Source organism: Tachyglossus aculeatus, chromosome 7 (genome assembly GCF_015852505.1).
Source record: "Tachyglossus aculeatus isolate mTacAcu1 chromosome 7, mTacAcu1.pri, whole genome shotgun sequence".
In the NCBI taxonomy this organism is placed as follows: domain Eukaryota; kingdom Metazoa; phylum Chordata; class Mammalia; order Monotremata; family Tachyglossidae; genus Tachyglossus; species Tachyglossus aculeatus.
In genome coordinates, this window is record NC_052072.1 from 4,901,725 (window position 1) to 4,923,077 (window position 21,353).

At 45.6% G+C, this 21,353-nt stretch overlaps 1 protein-coding gene across 2 annotated transcripts in view; it reads right to left on the reverse strand.

Annotated features, from left to right (window-relative positions):
- Positions 1–21,353, reverse strand: part of SATB2 (SATB homeobox 2) — a 246,362-nt gene that overhangs the window by 216,031 nt on the left and 8,978 nt on the right. For both annotated transcript variants that reach the window (XR_005451860.1, XM_038749731.1), the window contains one exon: positions 19,707–19,997. Coding sequence is in view for 1 of the 2 variants with exons in the window: in XM_038749731.1 (XP_038605659.1) it covers positions 19,707–19,899 (193 nt within the window). In the remaining variant the exon portion in view is untranslated. The remainder of the gene's footprint in view (positions 1–19,706; positions 19,998–21,353) is intronic.

The window sequence follows — 21,353 nt, forward strand, 5'->3', positions numbered from 1 at the left end:
GACTTGGTCGAGGTCACTTGGCAAGCCGGCGGCGGAGCCGGGCTTAAAATCAGGGTCTCCAACTTCCAGTCCCGGGCCCCGTCCCCTAGGCCACGTTGCCTATCGACGGGAACATAAGGAAATGTATCTTTTCAGGTTCGAGTTTAGCTAGTACCCATTCCGGGCTCCGAGTTCTGCCTCTAGGTGTTATCTCAACTGATCGGAACGATTTCCCCGACCAAAAAAAGAAAAAAAAAACTAACTAACAAAAAACCATCTTGATTAATTTCCACGGTCTCGTATTTCAGAAAGTTTTTGTGTTCTGGGGTTCTCGAGCAGGGAATTAATAAAGGGTCGAACCTTGGCTCTGAGCAAGACAAGGCTTTAAGACTTCACAGATTTCTGGTGGGAATATTTCAGAGCGTGCAAGCATGTTTTCTGCTGGGAGTTCAACCCGCCAAAATTATTAAAAATTGAGATCCAGTTCTGGTGCAGGCCCCAGAGGAAATCATGCTCTGGTGGAGAGAGTTTTATCAAATAAAAAAAAGGAAATATGGAGGTTTTTTTGCAGCACATACAAACAACAACCTGCCCTGGAGATGGCCAAGATGGGCAAGTGTGATTAGATGCTCCAAAACCAGACCATTTATTCATACATTTTTTTTTTAACAGTACTTGTGAAGCACTGCTCTAAGCGCTAGGGTAGATACAAATAACTGGCCTCCTCACCATCACCTTTAATGGAGAAGCAGCGTGGCTCAGTGGAAATAGCCCGGACTTTGGAGTTAGAGGTCATGGGTTTAAATCCCGGCTCTGCCAATTGTCAGCTGTGTGACTTTGGGCAAGTCACTTAACTTCTCTGGGCCTCAGTTACCTCATTTATAAAATGGGGATTAAGACTGTGAGTCCCCCGTGGGACAACCTGATCACCTTATAACCTCCCAGTGCTTAGAACAGTGCACCTCACAGAGTAAGCGCTTAATAAATGCCATCACTATCATTTAAATAACTCAATCACCTTACCCCTCCTACCTCACTTGGCTAATCTCCTACTCCAACCTAACCCATACACTTGGCTCCTCTAATGCTAACCTTCTCACTGCACCTCGATCTCGTCTATCTCACCGCCAACCTCTCGACAATGTCCTGCCTCTGGTCGGGACACCCTCCCTCCTCATATTCAACAAGTACGCTCTCCCTCTTCAAAGTCTTATTGAAGGCACATCTCCTCCAAGAGGGCTTCCCTAATTAAGCCTTCTTTTCCTTTTCTTCAATTCCCTTCTGTGTTGACCTGACTTGCTCCCAGCCCTACAGCATTTATGTACTTACCTGTAATTTATTTGTTTATATTAATGCCTGTGTCCCCCTCTAAACTTGTTGTGAGCAGGGAATGTGTCTTATATTGTTATACTGTACTCTCCCAAGTGCTTAGTACTGTGCTCTGCACACAATAAGTGCTCAATAAATATGACTGACTGACTGACTGACTAGTCAAACACTGTCCCCGTCCCACATGGGGCTCACAGTCAGAGTGGGAGAACAGCTAACCAGTCCTTTTACTCCCAGGCCCATACTCTTTCCATTAGGATGAGGAAAAGAATCACCCCCACCACCTCTGTTACCACACAACGACGGGCACGGGCTTTACAAAGGGGAGATCAGACCACGGCCCCACCAACAATCTGGTAGGTGTGGGAGACCCCTAATGATGTCATTACTCAATTGCCACCACCCACGGTCCTGCCGGACTCTCAGACTCAGTCAGGAAAGACACCGGCCTGAGTTCCTGCTGACGGGTTTACCTGATGGGCCTCAGGGTGGGGAGTGGAAATGTACCTCCCTCCTGGAAAAAAAATGTCAAGATAATCAAGTTTTAAGTCCTATTAATGACCCTGACTTGGACAAAAAACAAACCAGAAAGGAAAGCCCTTCAAAGCCTTACTGAAGGCACATCTCCTCCAAGAGGCCTTCCCAGACAAAGCCCCACTTTATCTCATCTCCCATGCCCTTCTGCATCACCTTTTCTCCCACTGCTCTTCCCCGCCGCCCCAGCCCCACAGCACTTACGTACACATCTATAATTTTATTTATATGTACTGATATCTATCTCCTCCCCTGTAGATTGTGAGCTTGTTGTGGGAAGGGAATGTCGCTCTTTAATGTTGCACTGTACTTTCCCATGCGCTTAGTACAGTGTTCTGCATATAGTAAGTGCTTAATAACTGCGATTGAATGAATGAATGAAAGAATGAATGAAATGAAAGACAAACAGGGAAATGATTCTTGCCTGGAGATAGAGGCCTGAGCTCTGATGCCAGCACCATCTTTGCCCTTTCCTATTTTGGGGGGAATTCGGGTGGGGCTGTCATTCGTTCATTCATTCACATTTATTCATTCATTCATTCACATTTATTGAGCGCTTACTGTGTGCAGAGCACTGTACTAGGCACTGCGGAGAGTACAACAGAACAATAAACAGCCACATTCCTTGCCCACAGTGAGCTGACAGTCTAGAAGGGGAGACAGACTTTTAGGGGTTCCTCGCCCTGTCAGGAAACATACATTTAAGACCCAAAAACATGGAGACGCAGCACGGGGAGCAATACGACCATCTGAGCACTTGAACCGCAAATGAGCTCGATCCCCTGAACTCCCCGAGGTCCCAAGGAATTAGGTCTCGTCAGATCCGAGGGGGAGGTTACTGGGAGGCTGAGTGGAGGGATGTAAACAATTACAAGTTTGCTTAGCAGTCCTTCAGGACCTGGAAGGGTTAATGACGCTCTTCCCAAAGTGCCTCTCGGCTAACAGCACAGCATTCACAACTCACAACATTCACTCATTCAATCGTATTTATTGAGCGCTTACTGTGTGCAGAGCACTGTACTAAGCACTTGGGAAGTACAAGTCGGCAACATATAGAGGCGGTCCCTACCCAACAACGGGCTCACAGTCTAGAAAGTAACAGCACTTATGTCCATATCTGTGATTCATTTATTTCTATTAATGTCTGTCTCCCTCTCTAGACTGTAAGCTTCTTGTGGGCAGGGAATGTGTCTGCTTTATTGTTCTATTGTATTCTCCCAAGTGCTCAGTACCCTGCTCTGTCAATCAGTCACATTTATCGAGTGCTTACTGGGTGCAGACTAAGCACCCAGTAAGCGCTCAATAAATACGAGTGACTGACTAAGCGGAGGAGTGCTGGGCTCAGCAATGAGTTGTAAAAGTGCTCCCAGATGGACGATTTTCGCCTAGGCTGGGGGAACGCATCCAAGTTGTCGCTTTTTATTAACCGTCCAAAATGGTGGCACTGGAGCAATATGGTCTCCGTTAGGGAGCCCAGAAGGGAAGGCAGAAGGAGCCTCAACAGGGTGGGGAGGGCCCTCACCCTCCTCAAGGTAGATATCCACTGAGTGACCATGACTAGACACCCAATTTTAGACTCAAACTGTTCTCCCATTTTTCTTGAGCAGTAGCGTGGCTTAGGGGCAAGACAGCAGGCATGGGAGTTGGAGGTCGTGGGTTCAAATCCCGGCTCTGCCAATTGTCAGCCGTGTGATTTTGGGCAAGTCACTTAACTTCTCTGTGCCTCAGTCATCTCATCTGTAAAGTGGGGATTAAGGCTGTGAGCCCCCTGAGGGACAACCTGATCACCCTGTAACCTCCTCAGTGCTTAGAACAGTGCTTTGCATATAGTAAGTGCTTAATAAATGCCATTATTATTATTATTATTATTATTATCTCATCTGTAAAATAGGGATTAAAAAGTGTGAGCTCAATATGGGACAACCGGATTATCTTGTATCTACCCCAGCACCTAGAACAGTGCTTGGCACATAGTAAGCACTTAACAAATACAATAATTATTACTATTATTATCCAGACAGGCTCTCTGGGCCAGCAGAAGCCCTGGCTTATTCAGTTTTCTGGGATAATTTCACACCTGCAAAATGTAAAAGCACAGTGTCCTAGCCACCAACCAAACAGCCCCTCCTTCAAGGGGACCCCAGTTTCGACCAACCCAACCCATCGTTCTTCAAGGAACTCCGCCAACTCAATGTACAACTTTTCCAAACGCCTGCCCCAAAACGGTAAGAAAATGTTCACGGTGCCTTTGACTTTTTGTTCTACCAAATGAATTCTTGGACTTGAAGACAAAGATCCAGCACTGTATAACGGGATCCCCAAATCCTTTTTTGACAGAGGCCACTGGGGATTTGTCTCAGAGAGACACTTTACCTTTCTTATCTTAATGCCCCTTTTATTGAATTTCCTTCGCGGATTAGCAGGACGTGAGGGGGGGGGTCCTATTCGAAAAGCGGAAAGGAACTGGATTTAAAACATTCAAAAAAAAATCGGTGTCTCAAAGCCATCTGAGGATACCTAACCAGGTGCGAAACCTCACTATCTGGGTCTCTTCTAGTCCAGTGCTCTGCACAAAGTAAGCGCATGTCACAAACCACCAATTGATTGATATGAAAGAGAATCAGCGTGAGAAAGATGTCCAGGTCAGGCGTCGTTAACGTATCAAAGTCAAGAGGAGAGAGCCCGAATGCAGAGGCGCTTATGACAGGTATAAACTTTTGGTTTCTCTCAAACTCGCTTTCAAGTTACACATCAATCTTCAATATAATTATGTTTGACAGAATATAAGCTGTTGGCAGTTAACGTGTTTACAATAAAGGCTCAGTTTGGGTACCGAGGACTGGGTTTCAGCCGGACGAATATCAAACGCGAACCCTACAACGGTCCCATTATGCGGCCAGGAATTATTCTGCTGTAAATCTTTTTATTGCGAACGTGGGGGGAATTAACGTTGCCGCTCGCTTTCCACTGGCCTCCTGGAAGCGTGTGAAGAAGGCTCCATTTCTTTGCCGACCCGACGCTAATTGGGAGCCTCGCCGTTCGACGGCGGGTCGCTCCGCGCCTCACCAGGCCTTGCACGGACGACATTTCCCCGAGGCTTCTCCTGACTAGGCCGCGACCACCGCCTTTCTGTGAGGGACTTCGACTCGGCGGGGGTTTATAAGTCAGTTATAAAAATGTGCTGCGGGCTCAAACTCGCCATATGAGGCGGAAGCTGATGAACGGAGATTTGTTTTTAGGTGAAGCGGTTGCGGGGCGACGAGAAAAAAAATCCATCGACTAATCTTAAATGTAATGTGACTCGATGATTGATTTGTACATGGGGGAGAGAGGAAGAAAACGAGGGCCAACTCATTTCTCCCTCTGAATTGTCTTTTCCCAGACTGTGAACGTGTAATATTGCCACGGCAGGGACCGGCTCCTCCTCCCGATCGGATGGAGATCAGCTTTGTCTTCAGGTGCCATCTTGTTCTATGCCTCACGTCAGCTCTCGGGTGGCACCACCCAAGCTCTTAGCCTTATGGATGTACCTTCCTACCCCAGTTCGCCGTAAAACACACAAGAAGGCTAAGCCCACCAAGAAGCAATGTGGCCTAGTGGATAGATCACAGGCCTGGGGGGTCAGATGGACCAGGGTTCTAATCCCAGCTCCGCCACTTGTCTGCTGTGTGACCTGGGGCAAGTCACTTCACTTCTCTGGGCCTCGGTGACCTCATCTGTAAAACAGGGATTAAGGCTATGAGCCCCATGTGGGCTTTGCATACAGTAAATGCTCAATAAGACTGAATGAATGAATGACAGGTTCTGAGAGCTCAGTACAGTGCCGGGCACATAGTAGCGCTTAACAAATACCATAAAAGAAAAAAAAAAAAGCCTAGGGCTTAATCATACTTCTCTGCCTCCCCAGCTAAAATTAAAAAAAAAAATGAAACAGCTTTACATGTTTAAAAAGAAAAGAAGCCCAGATATCGATACACAATACATTCTGAGTCTCCTCTGATGAAGCTGATTTAAAGCTCACAAGTGGAAAAATCTAATCACGAACCGAGTTTCGTCCCAAATCATGAGGGCCTGAAATCTCAACCTAAGCAAGGTTGAAAATCTGACTTTCAATGTCAGTCTCGTGGTTCCTCCCTGTCAAACGCTGGCTTCCGAGACCAAACAGGAGGGCTAGTTTGGGGCAGGCAGGGGCTTTCAAGAGACAGGATGTGGGGTGTGACCAGAGGGCTTACCAGTGGCCTGGGCTGACCAGAGAGAGGGTTTATCTCAGCAATGATGGAGAAATACACAACTCACTCCAGGCCTCAAAAAAAAAAAGTCGAAAAAAAGGAAACAGTTCTGAGACTCCCAATGTTTGATTAAAACTTGTACTTCCCAAGCACTTAGTACAGTGCTCTGCACACAGTAAGCCCTCAATAAATACGACTGAATGAATGAATGAATTAAAAGGTATGAGGGTCAGGAGAAAATAAACCCGCATGCATCGGAGTCATTTTCCTAAGCAGAATAACTACATTGATTTTTTTTCTTCCCCTGCAATATCAAAAGCATCGTTCTACAAAATTAACTAATGGAAAAATTGCTAAATTTCAGTTCAAATTTGGGATTCAAGTCGGGTTTTAAAAGCGACAAACTATTAACTGTTATTTATTTGGGCGTTCTTATGCATATATAAAAAATAAGCAATTTTTATATTTTGCTTTTAATCTTTCTACCAAAAATTCCCTCTGGGGCAAAGAAGCCTATGCCAAGTTCCACCGAGGATTAATTTTTACGGCTGAATTATAAAGCCCTGAAAAGAGGAACCACTAATAGACCATTTACCTTGGTGGCATTAGTCAGTGTTCCTGTTCTGGGCATTTCAGAGTTCAAAACCCTTTTCCAGCAAAAGTATTTTAATGAAAGCACTATTAACTAGCCTGCTGGCATCTAAAGGGGCACTCTGAAAAGCAACCATGAGCCACTTTTTTTATTTGACCTGAATTCTAGTCTGGAGACAGGGGGACAGTGTTGAGACTGGAGGGCTCGGAGGAGCCGCCCCCTCCCCACCCCGGGTTGGGTCGCCGGCCGGGTGGCGTAGTGGCTAGAGCCCAGAACTGGGAATCAGAAGGTCATGGGTTCTAATCCTGGCTCCACCACTAGTCTGTTGTGTGACCTTGGGCAAACCTCTTCACTTCTCCGGGCCTCGGTTACCTCATCTGGAAAATGAGGATTGAGCCTGTGAGCCCCATGTGGGTCAGGGATTGTGGCCAACTCGATTTGCTTGTATCCACTCCAGTGCTTAGTACAGTGCCTGACACATAGTAAGTGCTTAATACTGTAATTATTATTATTACTGCCTCTCCAGCCCCAAAGAACCTCTCTCCCCCGAGCCAATGTGGAATCTGACGGCCGGTTGGAGGAGCTCAATTCGGAGCTCCCGTCCCTGCGACCGCTTCAAGTGATTATTCTGTCTTGGGGTCCTCAACCTGCTCAGGAGTTTGGGGGGCCGCCTCCCCTCCCATTTTCCAGAGCCCTCAGGCGCACACCCTGCAGAGCAGGGAAGGGGGCAGAGGAAACACCGGAAAGAGGGCCGGCTACTTTGGAGCAAAGCGAGGCCCAGGTCACCGGAGGTCACTTCCTCTGCCTCAACACGGGGTGAGAGCCATGATGAGGTGAATTCCGGGATGAGAGGGAATTATGGGAGATAAGGGATTAGGAGAAATGATGGGAAGGGTTCCTTCTAGACTGTAAGCTCGCTGTTGGTAGACAATCCCTCTCTCTCCCCTACAAAGCCTTATCAATGGCACATTTCCTCCAGGAGGCCTTCACTGACTAGGCTCTCTTTTCCTCTTCTTCAAGTCCTTTCTGCGTCACCCTGAATTCATCTCCCCTTGTAGCCCTACAGCACTTATATCCCTGAAATGTATTTATGTCTATTAATGTCTGCCTCACCCTCCAGACAGTAGACTCGCTGTGGATAATGTGTCTTAATAGTAAAGTGCTCTTTAAGCACTCAACCAATACGATGACTGTTATATTGTACCCTCCAAAGCGTTTAGGTCAGTGTTCTCTGCACACAGTACGCCTTCGGTAAATACGACCGATTGATTGATAGACTCCTGGCCGATCGGGCGGCCCACGGACGTGAGCGGCCACCCTCCGCTAATTTCCCAGAACCCTCGGCATCTCCCCGAGTTGCTCCGTGTAGGCAGGAAGGCTCAGCCTCCTCCACCCAAGCCTCCAGGCGTCTCCCAGTCTGCTCTCCCAGATTTCCCGGGGGCCGGCCAAGGGAGACATTTCCCAGCAGGTGGAGATGGGAGCGGGTGCAGCACCCCGGGAAGTCGACAGCAAGCCGCAATGGCAATAACGTTCCCGTTTAATGGTTGACAAACAACCAGCTCGCACACTCTCCTCTCTGACCTTCCCCACGAAGGCGAAGCAAATGTTCTCTCCCCAAAACACCGGTTTTGGCTAATAAACACGACAGCGTAAACGAGAAACACTCCAGCTAGTCTGCCTCTCCTCTCCGTCTCAAAATTTGTACGTTATGTGATAGGTCCACCGCATTTTTCTTAATGATGTTTTTATTATTCTTCCACTCAATTAAAGCAGAAATGGATATTGCATCGTCTGACTGTATAATTGTTATTGTAATCTGTTTTCGATCACTGCTTGGGAAATGGGTCCAAAACAACATAAACTATCCACTGCCTCAGAACACAAGTCATTTTCTTTTACTACGACACTTAAAGAGACATTTATCATGCTGCTCTGTTCGCCTATATGGATTATGACAAAAGGGAGTTCTTGGTAAATTAGAACCCCCCCCCCCCCACACACACACACACACTCACACTATGTCAAAAGCATCTTTTGTTTTCAACAATTGTAGGACATATCTTTCCTCAAAGGTCTCTTTGGAATATCAAATTGGGCCTACCGGGATTTCCATAAAGAACGGGAATTAACCCACTATTTAAAACAGAAAGAAATATTATTTTATTGCCTGGCAGCACACCTAGCCAGGAGTCTTGAGACAAATTTCCCCTTTGCCACCTCCCGGCCCCACCGGCAGTTGGAAAACGTGGCATTTTGCTTCTGGTTTGAACCTTCATTCAAATTGCAAACCTTTGCCATCTCTTTGAGAACAAAGGACTAAATGAAATGGAGGACATGTGACTGATATCCAGTGATGGATAAATCTATTTACTTTGAAGCGAGAGGTAAAACAATCCAACACACTGGAAAAAAAGGAAAGGAGATCACTGGGATTCTGATATGACTGGCGGGGGCTTAAAAAAATAAATCAGAGTGGCTTACAAGCTGGGGGGGGGGTGCAGTGGGGGAATCACCCCCAGTAAACCCAATCAGTCCTGCGTATTGATAAATGATCTAGCGGGGCAATTAGCACAATGTGATAATGAGGCGGTTGGAATGGATGAACATTTACCCTCTGTGGCCTGCAAATTCTCCTTTTCATTTCTCCCTCTAAACTTTTTTGACTCTATCCATTGCTTTCAGATAGTTTTTAAGGGGGAAAAAAAAAAAAAAATATATATATATATATATATATATATATGTATATACACACGTGCTGGCATCACCTGCTGGGCTGAGGTCCGAAAAGGTGTACTACCAATGAGTGGTTCATTTGGGAGCAGACGTACGCTAGTACAAAATGCAGCCTTCCTTCCACCCCACCCCGGTATGACTTGGTTGATAGGTGCCAGATATCTGCCCTCAGTTGATAGGTGCCTGTTTCAATGGAGATTGAAGTGGCAGATTACAGCGCAATATATCATCCTGGGACAATAGTAGGCGGCAATATAATTCTTCGTGCATTATTGCCTGGGTAGGGACACCGACAGATGTCAGCTCAACTCTGTACAGGTTCAATTCTCGACATCTGAGCGTGTCCTTGAAGGTTGAGTTTTGGTTGTTGTTAAATAATTGCAACTGGGAACTTCAATGCCGGACTCGACATGCCCATTCTTTCCCCGCTGTACTAAAAATGCTTTGGATTTTAATCGTTGACATGGGCTAAAAAATCTGGAAAAAAACTAAAAGAAAATAAAAAGTCGGCCACCCTAAGGAAAGCTTTGCCTCTACAGCCTTTTATAAATGGTAGAAATGAGGTAATAAAACACAAATAATAAAGGATAATAACTGAGGCATTTATTAAGCACTGACTATGTGCCAGGCCCTGAACTAAGCACTGGGGTGGATACAAGCAAATTGGGATACCCTTGGAAAGGATATCTGTGAAAGATTCAACCCCAATTATCTTGGACTTCCTTGATTTTTTTTTCTTTTTAGCAAGAGGGAGCTCGACAAATAGAAAACAGAAAGCCCTAAGTGTGGAAGGCTGCTGTAATCTTTACTTTCCTCTAGCGTCTGGTTATGCTCACCTCTTGCAGGCAAATGCATTGGAATTGCAATCTTAAACTGAAACAGGGCTAATTACTGGATCCCGAAACGGTTAAAATGTGCAGGTATGAATCAGGATGATTCTGAAAACCTTAACGCGGAGACAGGAGGTATTGGTCTCTTTATTGGAAAAGAAAAAGCATTTTCGGGGGCTTGGATGGTGAATCAATTTAAACTTATTTTTGTGTTCCGGAGAAATAGATGTTCCATTGATTACGCATCATGGAAGAAATCAGAATGAAATGAATGAGGGAGTGGAGGAAAAATAAATAAATAAATAAATAAGGTTGAGGGACTTTAAAAAAAAAAAGAAGGAAAAAAAAGATTCTAGACCCTCTGAATTTTCAACCAGCTTTGGATCCCTGCAAATATTTCTTGCCAATGTCATACAAATTACATCTTCATTTTAGAAATATATCCAGCAAATTATCATTTATTTGTTAGGACGCTGAACCCACCATATCACAAAATGTATTGTGGACATGGGTAGATATTTTTCAAGACTCGTATTATGGGCTATCCTAAGAGAAAAAAATACTGAGCTCTCCTAAATGGGCCCATTACCGGTCATTTTTAAAAGTTGTGGGGTTTACGGACCAGGTAGACTTGAAATCTCACTCCCTCTAGACATGTTGTGAGCAGGGAGTGTACCTGTTATATTGTCCTCTCCCAAATGCTTAGTACAATGCTCTGCATACAGTAAGCACTCGATAAATATGACCGACTGCCTGCGCTCCTTAAACGACAACCGGCTTTCCATTCCCCAAATCTAAGTGTCCCCTTTGGTCTCCCCACTTGCGGAACTTCCGAGAGACGGTATTTTGTCACCGCACATGAAGACTTCCCCTCCGCCTCAATCAAAACAAGGAGCAGGGGGGACGCCAATGTTTTATTTGTCATTTGTCACACTTGTGACCAAGTGTTATGCGGACAACTTTTCTGTCAAATGCTTCTTCAGATACTCTCCGGAACGTCGCTGCCTCTCAGGGTTCAAGTCGGCAACGTGTTTGTGTGTGGGGCTAAGGGGGGTGCAGAATACACCACTAGAGAAGCAGTGTGGTTCAGTTGAAAGAGCACGGGCTTTGGAGTCAGAGGTCATGGGTTCAAATCCCAGCTCCTCCACTTGCCAGCTGTGTGACTTCGGGCAAGTTACTTAACTTCTCTGTGCCTCAGCTCCCTCATCTGTATAATGGGGATTAAGACTGTGAGCCCCAAGTGGGACAACCTGATCACCTTGTAACCTCCCCAGCGCTTAGAACAGTGCTTTGCACATAGTAAATGCTGAATAAATGCCATTATTATTATTATTATTATTCACTAGGCCCCCTACTTTTTGATTTTGGGAAGGAAGTCATGTGTGGAGGCCATCCCGGCCTGGCCGTCTAGTCTGGAAGAAGCCTTGCCTTTTGGGGTGGCACTCGGCGATGTCTGGAATCAATGGGAAGTTTAGGCTTCGGATGCAGTCGTTTGGAGGCCCCTAGACCGCTGATGGTTATTTCTTTCTTCCCGGCTCATCGGGGACAAATCAAGCAGACGCTTTTAAGGTTCTCCGGGAAAATTTAAATAAAGCATTGCATCAGGCAATCGGAGGCATCAGGAGGAAGGCACGAGTTAAGAGAAAGCACCTCTCTCAGAATCCCACCCTTGGCGATGAACTGTTTTCCACCTTCAGAGGTCAACGGGGTCCTGAGCTGCTTTTTCGAAAGACAAAAACCGCACGCTCCTCTTTCTCCAAATTCAACTTAATAGGGAAAAAAGTAAACTTCTGTTGCTTTTCACCCACCCAGATGTCCCAAACCACTTCCAAAAGGCCTGATCCCTCTCAGAGGATAAAGAAACCACTGACAACATTTAGCTCTAATAAGGGTCGGGGGAAAAACTAACAGCAAGTGGGTTTTGCTTTCCTATGGACAAAAATATGGTCGATCTTTTTTTTAAAAAAAGGGGGGACTATTAACCCAATATTTCCCAGATGCCAGGTTCACTCCCCGCAATGTGCCTGGGTTATATCTAAAACAACAGCCAACTGCTAGTGCTATTTGGGGGGTGGCGGGGGGGGGAGATAGGTCTTACACCAGTGTTAAGGAGTGTCACCCAATGCAAACTTTAGGACGGACAATCTTGAACTCTCTAACAGATAATGATCCATGGCTTTCGATGGAAGGACCTTAGAGAGTTCCAAAATTAGACAAAACAGCAAATTATGCCAGGGAGACTGAATGGGTGGATACTCTATGCTCTGCTTAATGTGTACGTTCGATCGCATATATCTTTTAACCAAGTATGTCTTTATTTTAATAACAGGCCGAGTATTCCAAACACATAGAGAAGGGTTATTTTTCTACCTCAGCAAAAAAAAAAAAAAAAAAAAAATACAGATGACATACTGGCTGACCCCAAAAGCATGACTGCACATTGATTCTATTTAAAAGATCTAAAATACAGCCCAAGCAACAATGCAGTACTTCAAAAAAAAAAAAAAAGGAAAAAATGTCACCCTTCCTCCTTTAAAGAAATAAGGCTGAACTGGTTCATAGAGGAAAAATGGCATAACATACCCCACGCTAGGGCAGATCTTGGGAATTTGGGGGAAAAGCTACCTACTGTGCCTTACGGCGATCATCCGCTCCCAAGCCTGGCAGAGACGGGCCCCTTTATTCATAAATAGGTACGGACCGGACAGACCCTCTCTTTCCAAAATTTTTTTTAAATGTTTCTAGTCCTCTGGGGCCAGTCCTCCCTCACCGGACCTGAAGAGAGTCTGAAATCTATTACTTCGTTTTTACCCTTGATCAGCTTATAAGGAAATACTCCACATGTAGACAATTAAAATATAACTAACCGTTGTTGTAGACAACATTCAAGCCTAAATGAGACCCTGCCTAACAATCTTGATCACATTTGCTTCTATTTGCATACATCAGGGTATATTACATAATGGATTTTTTTTCCCTTGCAACAAGACAGTTACGATCTTGAAAGAGTTGCATGGTAGCAAAGAGGGAGAGCTAATCTACTTTTTGTGTTTTATCTGAAGGAAGTGTTCCTGACAGACAGTTCTTCTTCAAAAATCTAATTGACGCTAGTTGCGAAGTATATGGAATCATAGTTCCAAAAACATGCACGCCAAAAAACTACGAACCCCATCCCCGCGGTCTTAATATATTTAAATGTAATTTTTTCTTTAAAAACCGAGAACAATTAGCACAAAAATTATCATAAAAACTCATAGAAATGAACAATGTCAAAAAGGATAGCTGAGTTTTGAGCCGTCCTATCAGCAATTAAGCCATCTGCTAGAGTCAAGTGCTGCTATGCAGCTTAAATAAAGCTGTCTGAAAGTTTTTCTCGCAGCCAAACAGTACAAATTAAAATGCCTGCTTTAACACTTGAATGCAGGACAATAATTTATCGCTGTTTCAAATTCTAACCGGCCTCTTGAACGGATCTAAGAGAAAACACAGTCTGCATTTCCATTCCTCCCTCAAACTTCGGGGAACCCACTTTAATTTTATATTCCAATTTGCTGTGCTTGAAGCATTACGCACGGCGGACCACTTTCAGGGAGAACGCTGGCCTATGTGAGAGGCCTTCCACTCACGATTTCGCTCTCCTTCACAAAAGGAAAAAGGCGGGGGGTGGGAGGTGGGGGGCAGGCAAATTGCCCAACAGATTTACAAGTTTTAATCAACAATTTCACAAATATGAATTTCCTGACTATTAATCATCCTTTTTCAAAATCCTTATGGAGAGAATTACTAAGTGAGAGGGGACGCCAATTCTAGTAAGTGAATGTTACCCAACAGGGATATAAAGCTGTCAACACCAGAGTGCTCTTGCTCACTCTAAATTCCCTCCCAGGCTTCATATGTTTTTTAAAGGGATATTAGCCTTTTTCTTTTTTTCCCCCTCCCCAGGGACCCCCCTTCCCTCCTCTTATAAAACCCGCCAGTCACACACACACGGGAACACTCCTATTTTATCACTTGCACGATTTAAAACAGACTGCTGAGACAACCTAGTGTTTCTTAGGCCGGCCAGACCCAAAATCGTCCGGCTTCTGAATCCGTCCTGCAGGAGATGACGACGACATGGTACACGATACCCAGATATCTCCTCGCCCTCCAGAAGACGCAGGCTCTTAAGACCCTGAGGGTGAATCGTTCTATGCCCCACGCTGGCTTATTATGACACCCGGGACGATGTCTCTCTCAACTCTTTTCAGGTTTCATCGGGTCCAGTGCCAAAGCAAAGGAGAGGAAAGAGGTGGCATCTGATTGTGGAACGAGAGCTTAAGTTCTCCTGTCTGCAAGAAGAAAGTGATGCTATACCTTTACCTCTGTTGCTAGATTCAGGGGCAGAAATCTCTGCTTCTGCTTCATCAGAAGCACTGGATTTCGCTCTTTCCCCCTTTTAGCACGGAACGACTATAAAAATGTCAATTCCTTGGGGTGGGAATCCCCTCGGTGCTTAATATTTGGCTTGTCCTACCATATGTAAGAACAGATTTGGGAGCCCGGTTAAGTGTTTCAAAAAGGTGGCCATAAACAGGATGGATTTCTACATTCTCCCACTTTGATCTTCCCTGATTTTCCCACATCTGATTTAAGCCCTCAAGGAAACTAAGCATTACAATGATGGATAGGGATTCTGTTACTCATCTTTTTATATGAGGAGTAAAATGATAAAGCCTAAAGACGAGAGGCTACGGATATGTTTTTTGTTCTTTTAAAAAAAAAAAGTAAGACTACCAAAAGGGAAAAGAAAACCACTAGACTTCCTCCTCAGAGTCTGTACATGACCATTAAGTCAATAAAAAGGATCAAGCGCTTATAGGAGAGATTTTTTTCCAATAAACTACATCTACCAGCTCAGTCTTCTTTTCAAGAAAAATCTCAGTGGGTTCTTATCCGTGGAGGTGTTTTGTTTTTGACTTTGGTCCGAAGTGTTAGCTTTCAGCTGCTGCTAAGAATATCAATAAGAGTCCCATTTTGAGTCACACAAAACCATTCTCCTGCCCTTCGTGGTGGGTTTGGGTATTCTCGAAGTAATGAAATAACTACCTTTTTGAGTGCAGGTTTCAAAAATCACGGGAATTGAAATGTTAAGAAGTAGGGGAGTGCTTGCCCAGAGAAAGCACTACAATGTCAGAAGGAGTTGGATCATCGATATTAAGGAAGCTTAGCTTCAAATATCAAAACTTTATAAGATGACTGGGAAATATAGCAAAAAAAAAAAAATCCTGGTATGCTACTTACACTAAAAGCTTTATAAAAAAGAAAAAAGGAAATCAATCTCAAAAATGTCATTATCCTCTCAAATAAAATCTACTTTAACTGCTTTAGTATTGACTATTGCATATCTTTTAATTCAGGCAAAATAATATCAAGCCTGCTTTCGGGCGAGAAGAAACTAATGAACAAACTGGTTTTTATTTATAAAATAAACCTTCAGGAAGTGACTAAAACAAAATGGGAAAAAAAATTCTCTCTCTCTCTCTTTTTCTGGATGTTTCCCCTGGGCCCCAAAACCTCATCATACACAATTATGATGAAAAATTAAGTCTTTGAAAGTTTAAAAAAAAAATCCCCCTAAACAACCTTTCTTTTAAGGAGGAAAGTATTCACCTTGAACTGCACAAAACCCTATCGCTCCAAGAAGACGATCTCAAATTGAATCACCAATATCAATCACCAAAGCCTGAGCAACTTCTTAAGCTACAACACGGCGGCAATTGTAAAAACCAAGCAGATCCAAAACGTTGTGAAGTCATCCTACTCAGAAGAATATCTGAACGGATTTCCAAGAGGAGACTCAATTTACAATTCTCAAACCTTTCCCTAAGAACAAAGCAACTTAGCGATGCCCATTCCCTGTGGTGGTTCCTGACCTATAGTCACCACTTCCTGGTTGAGAACTAAAATTTCCCACTATAACCCATATCCTCTATCGCTCTTCTGTACCAGGGTCACGCTACAAACCCCTCGTCTCCAAGCTACCCCTGCCTGGCATTCGGCATCACAAATGTCCGTAGAGGAAATGGTTACAAACGTTCCCTTAAAACGCAAACAGGCAATTCAGGAAGTTGTAGAACTTCCTTTTTCTTCATTAAAATAAAATGAGAAAGACCCAAAGCGCAACCTGTGACCAGACTCCACAGCAACTTAAAATTAAAAAACTACTGAAGGAAAGGATGACTAAAATACTAAACTTGCTATGCCAAAGGTAATTAAAATTAGCGACTCCTGTTCGGTTATTAGTGTATTGACTTCCCTTTTTGAGAAGTCCAGAGTTAATCAAATGCCTCAATTTTTTTCTATAAAATTTCGACACCCAAAGCAAGCAAATATTTTTCTTTTTCAAGAAAACAAAACAGAACAAAACATAAAAACATAAACCCCAAATGTTATCAATGTTTTTCAGGTAGAACTGTGGAAAGTAATTTGGTGTGGGAGGATCCGGGGTTGGGGGGCCTCACTGGCTAGAAGAGTAAACTTGGGGCTGGAAATTAAAACCAAAAGATTCCAACGGCTTGAACCATGAAAGACATAAAAACTGAAAAATCCAGAAAACTGAATGAGACTATTTTGAGAACAATTGGGAAAACATCCCAAATAAAAATGGTCTTTAATTTTTAAAAATAGAATTCCCTATTAATAGGTCTCCTTTGTCTGGGCAGGTTCGACGGGGAGGGAACCTTGTCTTTTTCGCTCCATAGTCCATCCAATTTTAAGGAAACTATGGTCGATAGTTCCGGCTTGAAAGAATTGGACCAAACCCTGTCTGTTTGCGTTTCATCCTTCCCTAACGTTTGACTTTTAAAGCCTGTTTTCCGCAGAGGGCTACTGACGCGTGAAAAAAGAAAAGCAAGAAGGGCCCCAATAAATATCTTTCCAATTCCCATTTATGAATTGCTGCAACTCGGTCTTGGCCATTATCCCCCTCTCTGGAAAGAGGGTGGGAGGGGGGGTTGCAAGATAAGCCTTAAGCGGCAGAGGGGCTGATAAGAAGTGATAAGAAAAAAAAAAGCACTCCCCCCCACCAAAAAAATAAAGGCAAACAACCAACCACCTTGGGTGGCTTCCACCACTGAGCCTTTTCACAGAGGAGCTCTCTAGGAGCTGGTGGGGGGGGGTGGAAATAAAATCAAGGCAGGTAACCCACCCGTCCTTGGGTGGCTTGCACCTCAATCTTTTCAGAGAGAAGCTCTCTAAGATCTGGTGGGGGGGAAAAATAAAAATAAAAGGCAAGCAACCCACCAGCTTGTGTGGCTTACACCTCTGAGCCTTTTCAGAGGGGAGCTCTCTAGGAACTGGTGGGGGAAAGAAACAAAGATAAAGGCAAACAACCCACCACCTTGAGTTGCTTGCACCTCTGAGCCTCTTCACTCATTCATTCATTCAACTGTATCTATTCAGCGCTTACTGTGTGCAGAGCACTGTACTAAGCACTTGGGAAGTACAATTCGGCACCAAATAGAGACAATCCCTGCCCACAACGGGCTCACAGTCTAGAAGGGGGGGACACAGACATCAAAACAAGTAAATAAGTATCAGTAGCATCATTACAAATAAAAAGAATTCTAGATATATACACGTCACTAATAAAAATAAATGGAATTATAATTATAAATATGTACATATATACTCATTAGCAGTAGTAGCAATAGTTGTACCAATAGTAGCAGTTATTAATAACAATATTTGCGGCTTCAGAGAGGAGCTGTCTAAGAACTGAGCCCATTGTTGGGTAGGTTGCCAACAACCTATATGTTGCCGACTTGTACTTCCCAAGCGCTTAGTCCAGTGCTCTGCACGCGGTAAGCACTCAATAAATACGGCTGAATGAATGAATGGTGAGGGAAAAAACAAAAATAAAGGCAAACCACCCACCACCTTGAGTGGGTTGCACTTCTGAGCCTTTTCAGAGAGGAGCTCATGGGGAAAAAAATAATAAATTCATTCAATCGCATTTATTGAGCGCTTACTGTGTGCAGAGCACTGGACTACGCGCTTGGGAAGTACAAGTCGGCAACATATAGAGACAGAAAGACAGGCTCACAGTCTAGAAGGGGGAGACGGACAACAAAACATGTAGACAGGTGTCAAAACCGTCAGAATAAATAGAATTAATAGAAATAAATAAAAGGCAAGCAACCCACCACCACCTTGGGTTTTCTTTTCAGAGAGGGGCTGGTGGGAGAGTGATGGGGTCATTCCTTCCATTGGGAGGGTGCAGAGCCCTGTACTAAGCACTCGGCAGAGTACAATAGAGTAAGCAGCGTGGCTCAGTGGAAAGAGAGCGCAGGCTTGGGAGCCAGAGGTCATGGGTTCTAATTCTGACTCCGCCCCTTGTCAGCTGTGTGACTTTGGGCAAGTGGCTTCACTTTCATTCAATCGTATTTATTGAGCGCTTACTGTGTGCAGAGCACTGGACTAAGCGCTTGGGAAGTACACGTTGGCAACATATAGAGACGGCCCCTACCCAACAACGGGCTCACGGTCTAGAAACGGGCTCACGGTCTCTATGCCTCAGTTTCCTCATCTGTAAAATGGGGATGAAGACTGTGAGCCCCACCTTGTATAATAATGATGGCATTTATTAAGCACTTACTATGTGTAAAGCACTGCTCTAAGCGCTGGGGAGGTTACAAGGTGATCAGGTTGTCCCACGGCGGGCTCACAGTCTTAATCCCCATTTTACAGATGAGGTACTGAGGCACTGGGAAGTGAAGTGACTTGCCCAAAGTCACACAGCTGACAATTGGCGGAGCGGGGGTTTGAACCCATGACCTCTGACTCCAAAGCCCGTGCTCTTTCCACTGACCCACGCTGCTTCTCTACCCCGGTGCTTAAAACAGTGCACGGCACCTAGCGAGCGCTTAACAAATGCCGTCATCATCAGTACTTAGAACAGTGCTGTGCACATAGTAAGTGCTTAATAAATGCCATCATTATTATTATTATTATTATTATTATTAAAGACAGCCAGGCCGTGCCCACAGTGGGCTCAGAGTCATGCCAACCTCGGGGGAGGGGGCGCCTGGCTCATTCATTCGTACATTCAATCGTATTTATTGAGCGCCTACTGTGTGCAGAGCACTGTAACAAATGCCATCATCATCAGTACTTAGAACAGTGCTGTACACATGGTAAGCGCTTAATAAATGCCATCATTATTATTATTATTAAAGAGGGCCAGTCCGTGCCCACGGCGGGCTCAGAGTCATGCCAACCTCGGGGGAGGGGGCGCCTGGCTCATTCATTCGTACATTCAATCGTATTTATTGAGCGCCTACTGTGTGCAGAGCACTGTACTAAGCGCTTGGGAAGTTCAAGTTGGCAACACAGAGGGATGGTCCCTACCCAACAACGGCTGGGACCATCGCAGGCTCGCCCCTGGTGCTTTGCAATGGTGATGGGAGGTGGTGATGGGGGGTGATGTCTTGGACTCACCTCCTTGGGAGGCCTTGGGCAGGGTGGCCCCGTTGGGCCTGCCCCGGGCGCCCATGGGGCTGCCATTCTGGTCCAGCCGGGCGGCCTTGGGAGGCGGGGGCCCTTTGGGGTCGGGGCTGCCGCTCCTCCGGTCGGGACTGTCGCGACTGTCGCGGATGTCGCGGAGGCAGGGACTGGCGCTCCGCCGCTCCATGCTCCTGGGGCTCCTGGGGCTCCTGGGGCTCCTGGGGCTCCTCGGCCTCCGCGGGCTGGAACTTCCCACCGGCAGCTCGCAATAAAACGAACAGGGACCTAAGCCGGGAGGGGTTAAGAAGAAAGGATTTTTGTTTGAAATAAAGGAGAATAAAAAGGAAAAATCCACCAGAAGAAGGGAGGGAGGAGGGGGGGAGAAAAAAAAAGGCAGTCCTGCACGTGTTACATGGGCAGGCCCGGCTCTGCAAAACCAACCTCGACTTCAGCTGGTGTTGCCAAAAAAAAAAAAGGGGGGAGAGGAGGAATTGGGGCTGGGGGGCTCTTTTGGGAGGGTGGGGTGGTCTTTGCATTTGTCCCCGATCCGGGGGTGGGGGCTTGTCCTGGATCCGGCCCCGGGGAGCAGGGACGGAGGAAAAAGGACTGAACTTTGGAAGACACGTACACACCCACAGCTACACACCCACACACCCACACACCCACACACCCACCCACACACCCACACACAAACACACAGGGCTGGGTATTATTAGCCCCCGGGGGTGAGGGGGGGAGCTAAGTGCCCGTGGGCCCGAATTTGTGGGTCGGAGGTCAGAGGTCATCCATTGCTCTTATTCTTTCGCAACGTTGGGATTGAGTAAGCGCTCAAGAAATACGATTGATTGATTGATTCATTCATTCATTCATTCAATCGTATGTATTGAGCGCTTACTATGGGCAGAGCACTGGACTAAGCGCTTGGGAAGTCCAAGTTGGCAACATCGAGAGACGGTCCCTACCCAACAGCGGGCTCACGGTCGAGAAGGGGGAGACAGGGAGCAAAACAAAATGTATTAATAAAATAAAATCAATAGAATAAATAGGTACCAATAAACTAAATAAATAGAGTAATAAATACGTGCAAACATATATACATATATACAGGTGCTGTGGGGAGGGGAAGGAGGTAAGGGGGGGATGGGGAGGGCGATGTGGGATGTTTTAGAGGAGTTTTAGATATGCCACCTTCCCCAATTATCCTCCTCCTCCACCCGGAGGTGGGCTTCCTGGAGGAGGTGGCAGCCCCCCCAAGATCCCCGAGCTGCCGGCATCCCATCGGGGTTGGTAGGAGGGGGGGGGTGTTGTCGTTTTTGGGGGGAAGAGGGCGTCCATAAAGTAGGCACCCGTTGCCCGAGCCGGGGGTAACGGGCCGGGGGTCCGGGGACCGGGACGAGGAGCGCTTAGTACAGTGCTCTGCACACAGTGAGCGCTCCATAAATACGACTCAAGGAGGAGGGGATTGGAGGAAGTGAGGAGGAGGACGGGGAGCGCTTAGTACAGTGTTCCGCACACAGTGAGCGCTCCATAAATGCGTCTAGACTGGGAGCCCGCTGTTGGGTAGGGAGCGTCTCTCTATGTTGCCAATTTGTACTTCCCAAGCGCTTAGTACGGTGCTCTGCGCACAGTAAGCGCTCAATA